Raw genomic sequence first — 14,600 nt, 5'->3', positions numbered from 1 at the left:
TACATTAGCACCATGATTCCCTGTACTGCAGATCCAATCAGCCTATCTGCGGCCATCGATGATCGGTAATCCGTCAGCAGATCAGTGGAAAACTACATGTTAGAAAGCCCCGGTTTGCCGATCTCAACAGAATGGGGAATTGCCGCTATAGCGGCTAAATGTATGGGCCCCGTAAAATAGAAAATATAAGACTGAAGTTGTAATGCAGTAAGTTTGGGCAGAATGGTTTTCCTAGATACCCACGTGTGCAATAACATTTTTAAATTAAACACATTGAAAGTCTACATGAATCATAAAACTGAAGTGACCAACCTGTACAATATAATGCTTGTACTGTTTTATTTGTCCTATGGCAGCATTTAAATCTTTACGATCAGGGTGCTCTGGAGGTGTATGCAGGCGAAGAGCATACAAAAGATTCACATACTCTTCAAAGCGAATAGAAGGGAAAAGCAACAACTCCTGTAAACTACAGCAAAACAAAATGACAATAACAAAGCTACAAAAAGTAACAGTTTTCATACATGTGTGTGGACCAGCATTTTAGGTTCTTTGCCGTCATGTTCAGGGGCGCAGAGAGGGTGGGGAGTGGGTACTAATTACCCAGGCCTGGGATTGCTAGAGGGGCCCGGTGGGGGCCCAGGTCCCGCACCGCTCCTCCCCCTCTTACATCACAGCAGCCCTGCACACGCTGCTGTGTTCTGGGCTGCACTGGGAGACTGCTCACGGCTGCTAAGAAGCAGTAACAGCAGTCTCCTATGCCTGCGGGGGGAGCAATCAGGCTGATTGTGCCCCCCACTGGTTATGCGCCGCAAAACTTTTCTTCTTTTTTTTTTAACCTAAGGGGACATGGCCACACCTCCTGTGAGTAGGCCACGCCCCCTTTTACACGGGTCCGGCACGGATCTTGGTCATGTGACCCCTTTACCATTCACAAAACACAAATGGTAGCTTGCAATGTATCCCAATAATTTTTGTTTCTTTTAGTAGAACATCCACTCCCTAGTGCGAAATTCAGGAAAAATTAATCAAGTTCAGATTAAATACTAATGTGTTTGTGACCACGGAAATGTTGCCAACAGACATGAAACTTTCCTCCATTCAGTTATAAAATACAGGCTGGCTGAGATTCACCAACTCTGACCTGATCATGTAACTGACTTACATCATAGACTAGCATTAAGCTTGGGTAGGGTAGGCCATATACAGCACAGAATCTTTCACCTTGGCAAAACCAGGTTGCACTGCAGGTAGGGCAGATTTAAAATGTGCAGATGAAGGTTTGGGAGGGACGTGTCCTAGCGTAAATGTAAATAGCAGTGTAAAAAAAATTTTTTATTTGCATCCCAAGTATTGCAACTGGTTCTGCCTTGGTGCAAATGTGCACCAAGGCAAATGTGCTCCCAACCCAGAAAAAGCCCCTGTATATATTACCATATATATATATATATATATATATATATATATATCTCCCGGATATCCTGCACTCACACCAATTCGATATATTTAAAACGGGGGTGTCTCCAAGATCTTTTAGGATCGCATACATCTATCTTTGTCCAACAAGATGGAACCCAAAACACAAAAGTGTTGAAGCAAGGATAGCTTCATTGTTGAAAAAGAACATTAAGTTGCCACAATTCCAATGGAATTGCTCTGTTTCAACAATAAAGCTATCTTTGCTCCAACACTTTTGTGTATTGGGTGGTGAGTGCCCCAGTCCATCTTGTTGGACATAATATATATATATATATATATATATATATGTATATATATATATATATATATATGTTTGTTTAAGAACACTTAACACTTTTGTGTATTGGGTGGTGAGTGCCCCAGTCCATCTTGTTGGACATAATATATATATATATATATATATATATATAGATATATATATATATATAGATATATATATATATATATATATATATATGTTTGTTTAAGAACACAATTTGTGCAGTTTTTTATTGAAATTTATGCAGTTTTAATGAAATTCAAGCATAGAACAAGTAAACATTTGGAAATTAAAAAATATCATAGAATAATTTTAGCAAAATTGAATATAATTTTTCGACTAAAAGTAGCCACCATTTGCAGATATAACCACTGAACACACTCGGATGGAAATCAAATATTATTTAGGAACTTGTTCCCAACACTGTTGCAGAAGTTCCCACAAACGTGTAGCCCTTGTAGGTTGCTTTGCTTCCACTCTTCTGTACAGTTAATCCCAAACCAGCTCAATGTGGTTTTGCGTTCAGGATGCAAATCACTCTGTGCAAGCCGTCGACTTGGGGTCCAGCAAAAGAGCCCCAAACCATCACAATCGCGCCTCTTAGACAATTAGTGTCACAAACTGAGGAACCATCCTGTCGCCTACTCGATGGTGTATCAAAATCCTGTGTGATGAAGCAAAGATTTAACATTTTGATTCCTTGCTCCATAAGACTTCCTTCCAGTCTTCAGCAGTCAACTGTTGGTGCTTCATGGCCCAGGCAAGCCTATTTTCTTATTTTGCCTCCAACTGCCTTTTGATAGGGTACAACACTGTACTCACTTACTCACTAACACCTTCGCTTTCTTTGCAAGTTTCCTAAAGGAAAGGCCTACACATGGACTGTCTGTCTTCCTTTGTTAATTAACTTTTTCTCACCATTAAGATAGCAATATACTTCTTCCTGTAGTCACGGTTGTAACATATAATAATTACGTATTCTACTTTCTCCGTAATGAATCACTATTATTCGGGAGTGTCCACAGAGCCTTACATAATATATCTTTAAATAATGCAACAATTGTGATCTTACCACGCTGACAGGTATGATCCCTGTGGTGAGAACGGGTGTGGTATATTTTGTTGACTTTCATCATGTCAACATTCATAATGTCGATATGGCCATAATGTCAACATGCAGCATGTCGACATTCATCATGTTGACAGTGATGACGTTGACAGGATTAGAATTACGGGAAAACATTCCCAGCAGTGACATACCATGTTTGGCAGGTCCGGCGGCTCCAGCGGTGATGTCATGATAACTTCAGACTGATTCTGCAGCTCTTCCATTGGTGAGTAACCCTAATCCTAACCTTCCTCCTAATACCTAACCCTCATGTCCCGCAGCCTAACCCTTACCTTCCCCTCCCGCCGCCTAACCCCTAACCCACACGTCCCTCAGTCTAACCCTAATGCTCCACTCCCTAAAGACTGTCAACATTTCACATGTGATCATGTTGACATGTTCAACAATGTTGACATCATAAGTGTCAACATTTTGAATGTTCTCATGGTAACTGCATCCCAGCGAAAACATCACTTTGCCAGAACACATTTATCCATCTACTTTAGAGACCATTCCATCACAAGCTTCCTAGAGACAGGCAAGAAATTTGGCAACATAACAGGTACACTGTTTCCATTTGATATTATCAGTTTGGCTCACCTTGAGCTAACAGTGGATACAAATAACCCAAGTACCAAATATCACATTGTACCACTGTGGCAAGTTATACAATAACAGATACAAATTTATGGGACAAACAAACCTTTCTTTATTAATTAAAATGAATGAATTTGGAGAATAAGCATACAAATACACAGTGACTCACTGATATATAATTCTCTGTGAAAGTAACGCTGTGATACAGTACATTGCATTACTGGTTGTAATGTTCTCTGTAATCACATTACATTAATGGGGCATACTGCTGCCATAGAAATCTTGGCTGGGCCCGGGTACTTTTCTGGAGGCGTGGCCTAATTACGGGAGACATGGCCATGTCCCCTTAAGAAAAAATATTTTAAAAAAGTATTTACAGCTGGGCACTGTGAGCCACACAGCTAGGGGCATTTCACAGAGAGACTGTTGGTCAGCGGCAGCAGCCTCCCTGACCCCACTGTGTGCGTGTGCTGGTCTGGGGCGAGAGACTGCTGCTGCTGCTAGGTAAGAGGAAGGGGGGGCGGCTTTGAACTCGGGTCCCTCCAACAAGCCCAGGCCTAGATAATGAGTACACGTTCCCTCCCCCCCTCTCGGCTGCCTTACATTCTAAAGGTGCCCACACACATACCGACTTGCTCCCAATCAGCCGATATACACGATTTCCCCTGAACTCTCCCTGAACTCTCCCCAAGCAGTCGTGGTCACGATTTGGAGTTAAAAATGTCCAATCTGACTTAAGATCTATCTTGCAGCCAGTGCATTGTATCCCAGATTGGCTAATCTGCCCTACAGCATGGCAGATCTGAAGATGCGAGGTACGATGAGCGGGGACACGCATCGGCATCGTGATCAAGAGTAGAAACTCACGATTCGCCCATTTTTTTACATGATCTGTCGTCACGATTCGTCAAAATCGGCCAAATTGGAAGAAAAGTCGGTATGTGTGTGGGCATCTGTACACAGTTGCAGAAAGTTAGCAGCCACATCGCTAGAACTGGCAACTTTTGATTTTTCACCAGGATAAAGCTGTTCTTCGTAAAAAGGAGGGTTACCTTCCTAACGTAGTGTCCCATTTTCATGTGAACTAAGAAATTGTAATTGTAATTCCAGCTTTTCAGGCTCCTGTAAGTGAAGCCTCCCTGGATGTAGTTCGTGCCCTCCGTTATGTGGAGCGTACAAATTATGTTAGAAAATCAGATGCTCTTTTTGTATTATAAGGTTTTCACAAACGAGGATGGGCAGCTAACAAACATGGCTGCGCATGACTATCTCAGATGTACACACAGGCTGATCTACCTGTCCCAAGCACGGTGACAGCACATTCTCCTCGGTCTGTAGGGCCATCTTGGGCATTTAGTTGTGGCGCCTCCGCTGAACAATTGTGCAAGGCAGTCATGTGGTCTTCTGTTCACACTTTTCTTAGATTTTATACCTTTGATACTTTTGCCTCTCATGATGCTTCCTTTGGGCAATGAGTTCTCCTTTCTGCTCAGGAGCGTCCCCCACCCTAGGGGAACTGTCTAAGGACATCCCCATGGTATCCCTGTGGATCCCTATGGACCCTGAAGAAGAAAATTAGAGTTATGGTAGATAACTCCTTTTCTTCGAGGTCCATAGTGTCCACAGGGCACCCACCCTAGATATGGAGGAGGACCCCGATGCATCCTGACAGCTCTACAATCATAATATCTATAAGTAATCAGTGATCATTTTTATACCTAATCAAATAAGAGTTATGTTTTCATGATACAGGAGTTCACTCTTTCAGTTTAAAAAAAAAAAAGATAATTTCAAGTGCTTACTTAGGTAAGTGACCCAGACAACAGGTCCTCAACTCCCCATTATAACAACTCTCTTTTACTATTCTTTTGTCTTTTTGTTTAGGCTTCTCAGAATTGTAGGTGGCACACCCAAAAGATGAAATATCATTTTCATGTTCTTATACCAATTACAAACAACTTAAGGTCCCCATACATCTGTGACGGATCGTCGCGATGGGATTGGAAACGCCAAACCGCTGGTCGGAAATGCAGACCAGCGGCCATCAATGTTTTGTGATCCGTCGCCATATCATTGAAATTCTACATGTTAAATTTCACCAATCTGTCAATCACGATAATTCTTTGTTCCAACATGTTCAATTTCAAAGATCCTGCAATGCCGGGTTGCAGGATCACTACATCGTGACGATCCGTCGCAGATATATGGGGACCTTTAGTTACAACAGATAAAGCATCACATTAAATAACCACAAATCAAGTTACTAAAAAAAAATAGTAGGTGAATTTTTTGTGCAAGAATAAACGCCTTTTTCCCAAACTTCATGCACTACAATATTTTCCATATAATGCTTTAGAGCAGGGGTTCCCAACCACGGTCCTTAAGGCACACTAACAGTCCAAGTTTTAAGGATAGCCATAGTTGAGCACAGGTGACTTAATTAGTACCTTAGTTATTTTGATTTAACAATCTGTGCTTAAGCATGGATATCACTAAAACTAGGACTGTTAGTGTGCCTTGAGGACTGAGGTTGGGAATCACTGCTCTAGGGCAGGGGCGTATCTACCCATTGGCCAGGATGGCACTCACCAGGGGCGCCGACCAAAGGGGGGCGCCGTCTGGCAGTGCCACCAGCAGCCAAGGGGTGGACAAGTCCCCCGGCCCCACAAGTGTAGGGCAGACTGCAGTGAGAGCGGTCTGACCTACATAGTTTACAAACACACAGCCGCCAGCGGCGGCTGTGTGTTTGTAATAGCAGCCAGCTAATGAGAGTCAGACAGACTCTCATTTGCTGCTGCTGCGTCTGCGGGGGGAGCCGGCTGGAGCTCACTCACGAGCTCCGTGTTCCGGCTCCCCCCGCAGCATGTGATGGGAGAGACGTCATACGTCATGACGTCTCTCCCATGCAGGAGAAGAGCGGGCCGGGACTCAGAGAGGACAGCGGCGGTCGCGTTAGGAGCGCGGATCAGGTATGTTGAATATTTTGTTTGTGTGTGTGTGTAAAGCTGGCTCTACAGTGGGGGGGGGGGGTGTCACTGAAATAGGGGGTGGCCGCTACTGGGGGCACTGTATAGGGGTGGCCACTACTGGGGGCAATTTAGGGGGGGTGGACACTACTGGGGGCACTGTATAGGGGTGGCCACTACTGGGGGCAATTTAGGGGGGGTGGACACTACTGGGGGCACTGTATAGGGGTGGCCACTACTGGGGGCAATTTAGGGGACAATTTAGGGGAGGGTGGCCACTACTGAGGGCACTGTATATGGGGTACTACTACTGGGGGCAAAGCAGCATGGGGGGGGGGTAGGGGGTGCCAGTCCATTACATTGCCAGGGGCGCTTGGATCCCTAGATACACCCCTGCTGTAGGGGGTAAATTTACTAAGATGGGAGTTATATTTAAGAAGTGATGTTGCCCATAGCAACCAATCAGATTCTACTTCTCATTTATCTAGCACCTTCTAGAAGAGAATACCTGGAATCTGATTGGTTGCTATGGGCAACATCACTTCTTAATAGAACTCCCATCTTAGTAAATTTGCCCCTAGCAGTTTACTATTTACCTTGTACTTGAATTGCTTAAATTTCAGTCAAAACTGGAAAAAATTGGTATGCTCTAAAACTTGTGATCAGAAGGTCAATGAATGTTATTAAGGAATTAAAGCAAATAGAAAAACTACATCTGATGTGTATATAACGGTAAATTATATTTAATTTTCGAAACTAGAAATTTGTTACCGCTATCCCCTATGGTGCTTCTTAGTGGTTCACAAATGTCAAATTATTAAATATTTTATTTATATAGTACCAACATATTATGTATAACTTTACATACAATGTTTCATAATTGACAAAAGTCATTTCCTGCCTGAGCTTACATTCTAAATTACCTAGCACACGCATATGTCAGAAGCTAATTAACCAATTAGTATTTCCTTAAACCCACTGAAATGTAGGGAGAACATACACAGTCAACACAGATACTGTGCTGGTTGGAATTGAACCCATAGCCACTTCGCTGGCAGCAGCTATGCTAACTATTTTGCCAGAGAGCACCTGCATCATAAGGGTACATGTTGATTGTGTACAATTAGGATTATTCTTTGATCAACAGTGATTTGGATCAAGGTCTGGATGGGGCTGTGTGTCCACTGGCCAATTAATGAGTATTTCTTATACAATACGCAGCATTTGCAGTTTAAAGTGTGTTGTATTGTTTAGTTGTATTATGTATTCTATAGTCCGGTGTCTTATATTGTGTTTCTTAGAATGATAAAACTACTATTAAAGTAATTAAACATGCTTATATTGCTGTAAAAAAAAAGATTATGGTACACTAACCTCATCATTTTAGTTAAAACAGTCTGGTCATGTCTTTTTAAGAAGGCTCTGAAAACTGGCATTGCTTCCCGGCACTACAAAGAAAATAAATAGCTTTATACTACTGTGAGATACATCTGAACACGGGACATCTGAAAGGAAGATTTGCAATCTACCATCGGACATCTCAGAATGGACATTTAAGTATTAATGGACTTTTGTTGAATTGCACTCAGCGCTGCTACCCAGGAATTTTATATTTATAGAAGCACTTATATGAGGGCAAGGTGGCCCTTATGATTCTGGCTGGCTGCATAAGTGTATTTTTGCGCCCTGGGTGTCCACAATTTTTCTCAGAGCGCTCAGTAATTGGATTGTTATCTACTTTGAACTGTAATGCATATTGCTCTGCACTGTAACACAATCAAAAATAGGATTTTTAGTCAAATAACCGTTGAATACTTTTCTCTTAAACAGCCTGGGGAACACTGGACAATGGGATTGTAGGTTGGGGCTGGAGCTTAATGTAAACTGTAGCTTTAAAACCTAAGCTCCTCCCCCCTGCAATCCTACAATTCCAGTACTTCTTTAAAAGAGTCCGGAGAGGAATAGCAGGAACCATGTGAAATTGTAGAACAACCAAACAAATCAATAGGGAAAAAGGATGGTCAAGAACCAAAAAACCTTGCACGACTGAGCGTGAGGGAGGGATCGCAGTGTTCACCAGTCTGCTTAAGAGAAAAGGATTCAGTGGTAAGTTGATTAAAAATCCTATTTTCTCTTACAGCAAGGCTGGGGAACACTGGACAATGGGACGTTCAAAAGCCGCCCTCAGGGGGGGGAACCCTCAGGCTGCCTGACCGGAGAACTGTATGCCCATAGTGGGTGCCGCCGGAGGCAAAACAACCTGAAACGTAAAAATGAGGGATCTGTGCTGCTTAAGTCCCACTTCATGCTGCCCATAAGATGGTCACCCCGCACCAGAACAGGCTTGAGTAAGTAATGACCAAGCAGATCTAACGCGCAAGGATCTGCTGAGTAGCCAGCCATGTTCCCGCGCGTCAAAAAAGAACCCGCAGAGAACAGTGCGGCATACCAAAGATGATGTGTCCAAGGAAATCTGCAGAGCTCAGCCCAACTGGAAGAGCCAAGTCATCCTAGTCCCGGGAATTCACCAAAGGAGGACAAACCGGGAGGACAAAATCCTGTGCAAGTACAAGGCCAAAGCAAGTGTCGGCAGGTACATAAAACCTGTACGGAGCTAACCGCACAGTTGTCATGGAAGAACAACAAAAAGTGGCTTGCCAAGCCCAAACACTGAACTATGCCGAGGGAAGGCAATAGCCCAAGGGAAGGCAAGCTTCCAAGTAACTAACCAAAGAGCCATTGAATGCAACGACGCCAATGGAGCCTGGGTGAGAGCCAATAAGACTAGATTAAGATTCCACAGCTCCATCTGCGGATGAAACGGTGGCAAAATACGCAGCACATATTGTAAAAATGGTTTGGACTCTCGGAAGCAGAGCCAAACGCTGCTGGAAAGAAAATGAAAGGGCCAAAGCCTATATTGTCCCAAAATGAAGCAGTCAACTGGCCTCCAAATCCTCCAGAAGGAAGGCCAAAAAACATGAGAGGCGCAATACATAGCCGGGACACCACCAGAGGTAGAGTTTCCAAACCCAGAGGTAAGGGCGAGCTGGACATGGAGTTAGGGCGAGCAGCCTAGTACAGACCACAAGAGAAAAACCTGTAGCTTTCTCCTTCTCAGAAGTCCTGCCGTGAAAACTAACCAAGGAAAGTGTCATTGCAGATACGAGCCTCGCAGCAGGTCTGGATGAAGTAGGAGATGCCACCTCGTACCTACCGACCCTGGAAGAATGTCCGCATACCATGACTAGTGTAGCCAGTCTGCAGCCACCAGGATTACCCTCACTCGGGAAGCCTCAATGCCCCTGGAGACCTGAGGGAAAAGTGTGGACGGCAGAAACCGATGCTTTGGAGGAAACATTCCTCAGAACAGTCAAGGCAGCCACTTGTGGAAGCCAGCTGATACCTGGATCACATAACAAACATGCCGAGAGGTCTTCCTGTTGTTTGTAAAGGCCTCACGCCTGAACGGCAGGAAGACCACTGGTGGGAGAGCCCACTGCCCTGGGAGAAAATTGAGGAAGTCCACTGTCCAATCTCCCCTTACTGGTAATGACCACTTCTGAGAGAGATGGGACAAAGGACCCCCTGGAAAGACCCCAGCATCGCATTCTTGTGCATGCCGAAGAGTGTACATATGCTATCGTCGCGTCGATTGTCCGACCGACTACGACTGGCCGGCCAGCCAGCAAGGACGGATAGGGCCCCCCAATAGAGCCAGCATGATGGCTTGTAGCTTAAGTCCATCGAACAGGTGAGCCATCGTGGATGGTGACCCAAGGCCACAGAGCCGAAAGCAAATTCACGGCACCTCAGTTCAGGAGACTTGCGGCCGAGGTCACAATGAACCAATACGGAAGGACCAAGGATGGGACCCGAAGGAGAAGAGCGGAAACCCACCTGCCATGGAATTTAACGAGTGCTGTCGGGCAGGACAGGAACTGAGACGAGAGGGATGCTAAGCAACCCTTTCAAGCATGAAGAAGTATCCACTGGGACTCCTGTTAGTGGAACCTGGACCACTGAGCGGTCCCCAAATGGAGACCGACAACCAAATGTTCCACAAGGTTGACAGATGAGGCACCGACCGAGCCTTGGACTAAGGTCAGTAGGGTCCATTCCCATCTGCTGCAAAAAAAACACAGCTGGAGAGAGGTGACAGAGGCCACACCCAGAACTGAAGGTGCAGACCAGAAAACCAGGGAGACCGTGACAAGTCGGAATACAGCACTGATCCGAACATATGTGAAACAAACGACCTAGGAAGGTCTGCAACTGTGAAGCCGAGGTATCCATCACCAACAGACCCTGAATTGTAATCCGTTCTGTGCGCACTATGCGCTGCAGCACCAGCCATATTGTGTTATTGTGTTGCAAACACACAGAGCCTGGGCCCGGAATCGACAGGGGACTGAGTCGATTATCCACTGAAGTATAACAACCTGCCCAAAACTGAACCTCTAGCGAGGATATGTTGTCCTCTGCAGTGGATCCCTGATCTGAGGGAGCTCATGCCAACTGAACTACCCACCTGCTGGTGCTCAAGGCACGAGGAGACCAGAGTGGTCGGAATGAGCTGTCCGGCATTCGAACTAGGAAGGAGATAGAAGCCCCATTTCCGTACCTGTGGTGGAACTGAAGCAGAAAGAGGAGTGGAATGATAGCACAGCCCAATGTCACCGCGTTTTCCGCTTCCTCGGGAAGAGCGATGTGAAAAAAACAATAAACAACACCTTGGTGGCAGACCTCCGAGGTCCAGATGGAACCCTAGTGAAAGATTCCAAGCACCCAGCTGTCTGAAGACGTCACGCAACAGTCACTGAACCAGAGCAACCGCCCTACCAGTCGCAAGCGAACTGGGTATAGATAGACACTAGGTTAGGCCCCAGGCTTCCTTGGAGCCGTTTCCCCAGAAAAGAGAGTGTTATGAACAGCCATCCCTGAAGACAAACTTCTGTCAGTGAACACTCTGCTTGTGTTTGACTGACCTTCCAAGGACTTATCACCTCAAAGGAGGAGCGAAAACTTGGAAACACGGATCCCGCCGTTAGGATGGCCACCAGCATAAAAGTGCTTTTCCGACCGGTGGGGATTATCCAGTTGTGGCCAAAAGAGAACATCCTTACCAAACAGAAGGTAGTGTAAGGAACACAGTGATAATGAATGCGTATGCAACGCCCAGAGCAAAATGACTTTCAAGCCAAACAGCCGTAGTTGATATGGAAGCTACCTGTGCCCTGTTTTGCCTGGCCTCACACACAGAGCCAGCCGCTAATGTCCCGCCAATTCAACAGGGAATCCCAAGGCGAATCCTGTGAAGCCCCTAGATGGATTCAAAAGTGACCACATCTCATGCCACCCAAGTCAAGGTTCGCCAGGGCCGGATACGACCCTAGAACCTAACAAAACAGACTGGAGACAATCCTCACCAGTCCCACTAACTAATTCCTACCGGACGCTGAGCCCTGCGCAGGAAGGGTGTGTGGCAATCTAAATGGCTACCGCCGCAACTACCATGGGAGGTGCTTCCACTTGGACACCCAATGCGCTGGAAGCTAATGTGCGAGGAATGGAGTCCTCTGAATCCAGCGTCTCCTAAGTCTTCCTGAGGAGACCGGAGACATTCCCCAAATGGAAAGTAGTAACTTTCCGTCACCTATGCGTGTACAGACCCACAGCCACGCTGGGGAATCCCTATGTAAACCTCCTAGAGAGAATGAATCGAAAAGGACAGGAGGTCCAGGACAGTGCCAACACCGTGCAAGGTCCTGTACGAAACGTCTAATGGGCGACGCCTCCAAGACCCCCCTCTAACTGAACCTCGCACAGCAGAGGATTCCTGAAAAAAAAAAACATTGCTACTTACAAGGGCTGCATATCAGCCCATCCAAAACGTGCCCAATTCCTCAGGCACTTAAAGACGACTGGAATTGTGGGATTGCAGGGGGGAGGAGCTTAGGTTTTTAAGCTACATTTTGAGTGCCAGCTCCAGCCCCAACCTACAATCCCATTGTCCAGTGTTCCCCAGCCTTGTTGCAAGAGAAATATAGGATCTATATTTTGTTCAACACAATGAAAACAAAGCAAATCTCAGATTAGTACTGCAGCACTGTGGACGCGGATTTAAACTTCTTATGAATGTTTAATATACTCCACTCACTGGTCATCTCTAGACTGGACTCCTCATCTGGCCTGCCTGACTTACGCCTCTCTCAACTCCAAACTGACTTTGTATTGCTCGACTCATCTTCATCTCCAAACTCCAGCTTCTGTCTCCCCACTTCCCCAGGCTCTATACTGGCTCTCCTTTCTCTTCCAATTCAAACCTCTCATGCTCACCTGTTAAGCTCTCTCTGGCCACATCTCCCATCACACTCTCAACATATTCGCTCAGCCTATGACAGCAGCCTCTCCTCCCAACTACTGTATTAACTTCCTCCCATCTCCAAGATTTCCCCTGTGCTGCTCCCCACCACTGGAACAGACTCTCCTCCTCTCTCCATAGCTTCCAACAGGCTTGCAAAACCCACTTCTTTATTAAAGTCTTCTAGCTCTCATCCTAACCCACTGCACTATACTCCTCCCTCACTGTCCCTGTCATGTCCACTGTCCATCTACCAATCCCTTTAGCCTGTAAGCGCTCACAAAAAAGGCCCTGTTCCGTTATATGGTCTTCCCTCCTTCACTTAGAGGTTCATTCAGACCCACTCGCAAGCGGCAGTACGCTCGCAAGTGGGTCGATGTTCCCCACTGCGCATGCGCACGACGGAGGGAGCTCCGTTGTGCGCATGCACGAGACCCGGACTGCGACAGCCAAGCTGTCGCTCCGGGTCTCGCACCAAAGGGGGCGTGCTGTCGATGGTGAGTGACAGCACGCCCCCTTTGGTGGGCGTGCCGGGGGCGTGCTTGCCAGACGGAGGCGTTCCCATGGGAACGCCTACTGTCTGAAGCCGGCCCCACTGACATCACTAGTGATGTCAGTGGGAGTGATTTTGGCTCTGATAGAGCCAAAATCACTCCAGGACTTGTGGCTGGGAAACCCTACCGCAGGGTTTCCGTCGCAAGTCCGATGGTCGCGATGGTCAAGACCATTGCGACCATCTTTTTGGACGCTCGTATATGCTGGGGGTGGTCACCCACAGCTATACGAGCGTCCAGGAGGACGCTCCATTTTAATGGAGGAGGGCCCTGATTCAGAGCGAGTGCTCTGGTCAGAGCGTCCGGCTCTGAATCAGGCCCTTATACCATCATTCCCCTCCCCACTGCCAACAATGGCACGGAACCTTTGCATTCAGCCAGTGCGTCCTTTGTGCTGCATATGCAGCAATGTTTATATAGCCTGCATCACATAAGTCTTTCACACCTTTTTCATGTTTTGTTTGTATTGTTTCTGTTTATGTACTTTATAAGGTGTTGCAAATACCTTGTGATGCCATGTAAATAAAGGATAATAATATTAATAATACCTTGTCAATAGTTTTTAGAATCACTGTGTAGTTGTTGAAAAAATTGTTGTATGTCTTCAGACGTGAACCAAACTTCATAAAAACATCTCCCAAACACTGTGCCGGCCCCCATTCCTGCAGTCTTTCTGCCAACTCAGTTAACAGCCGGCTGAAGTAAAATAAAATATGGCAATATGACGAAAAGCAATATCAAACTTATTTTTTCTGTTATATAGAAAGTTATTTTATAACTTGTGGTGTATTAGACCACAGAGCCTTGAGTCAGACCTCTCCACCCCTTACTGTGTTGTCACTACACCTCTCCTCTTCCCTACAAGCTGTGAGCTCTAGCACAGCCTAAGAGAGAGAAAGCATGTTTTACCATGTATAATAATGTTAGAGCTATGTGCAATAGATCACATGGTGAAAGTCCTCTGCATAACAGGGAATGTAATTGTGCATGCAGAAACAGTGCTCATTGAAAAAACTGTGTGCGGTCTCACGGACAGCACACAGACATTGTTCCTGGCCCTAAAATGGGTCTCTTCAGTCTTCAGAGGTGGCATGCAAATCACACATTACAAGCTTTTCTTGGTCAACCATGCATTTAGAAGCACTGACTTACTAGCATGAATGACATCGGAGATGAACAGCCATAAATCTACCTTGCAAAACTACTATTTTATTCTAGTTAGATATGGTTTCTTCTATGTGTAGGGCTTGAGGAGTGCCATTTCCATAATGAC

The 14,600-nt window shown here is 45.6% G+C and overlaps 1 protein-coding gene across 1 annotated transcript in view; it reads right to left on the bottom strand.

Annotated features, from left to right (window-relative positions):
- Positions 1 to 14,600, bottom strand: part of ECT2L (epithelial cell transforming 2 like) — a 116,057-nt gene that overhangs the window by 25,333 nt on the left and 76,124 nt on the right. Inside the window, exons 17-19 of the mRNA XM_088451735.1 lie at positions 13,876 to 14,023; positions 7,784 to 7,857; positions 313 to 469 (exon numbers count right to left, since the gene is read on the bottom strand). Of these exons, the coding sequence (XP_088307861.1) occupies positions 313 to 469; positions 7,784 to 7,857; positions 13,876 to 14,023 (379 nt within the window). The remainder of the gene's footprint in view (positions 1 to 312; positions 470 to 7,783; positions 7,858 to 13,875; positions 14,024 to 14,600) is intronic.

This window comes from Taudactylus pleione, unplaced genomic scaffold (genome assembly GCF_031769625.1).
Source record: "Taudactylus pleione unplaced genomic scaffold, aTauple2 ptg000006l, whole genome shotgun sequence".
Taxonomy (NCBI): domain Eukaryota; kingdom Metazoa; phylum Chordata; class Amphibia; order Anura; family Myobatrachidae; genus Taudactylus; species Taudactylus pleione.
Note: the sequence above shows the minus strand (reverse complement) of the source record. Positions and strands in the feature narration are given on the sequence as shown.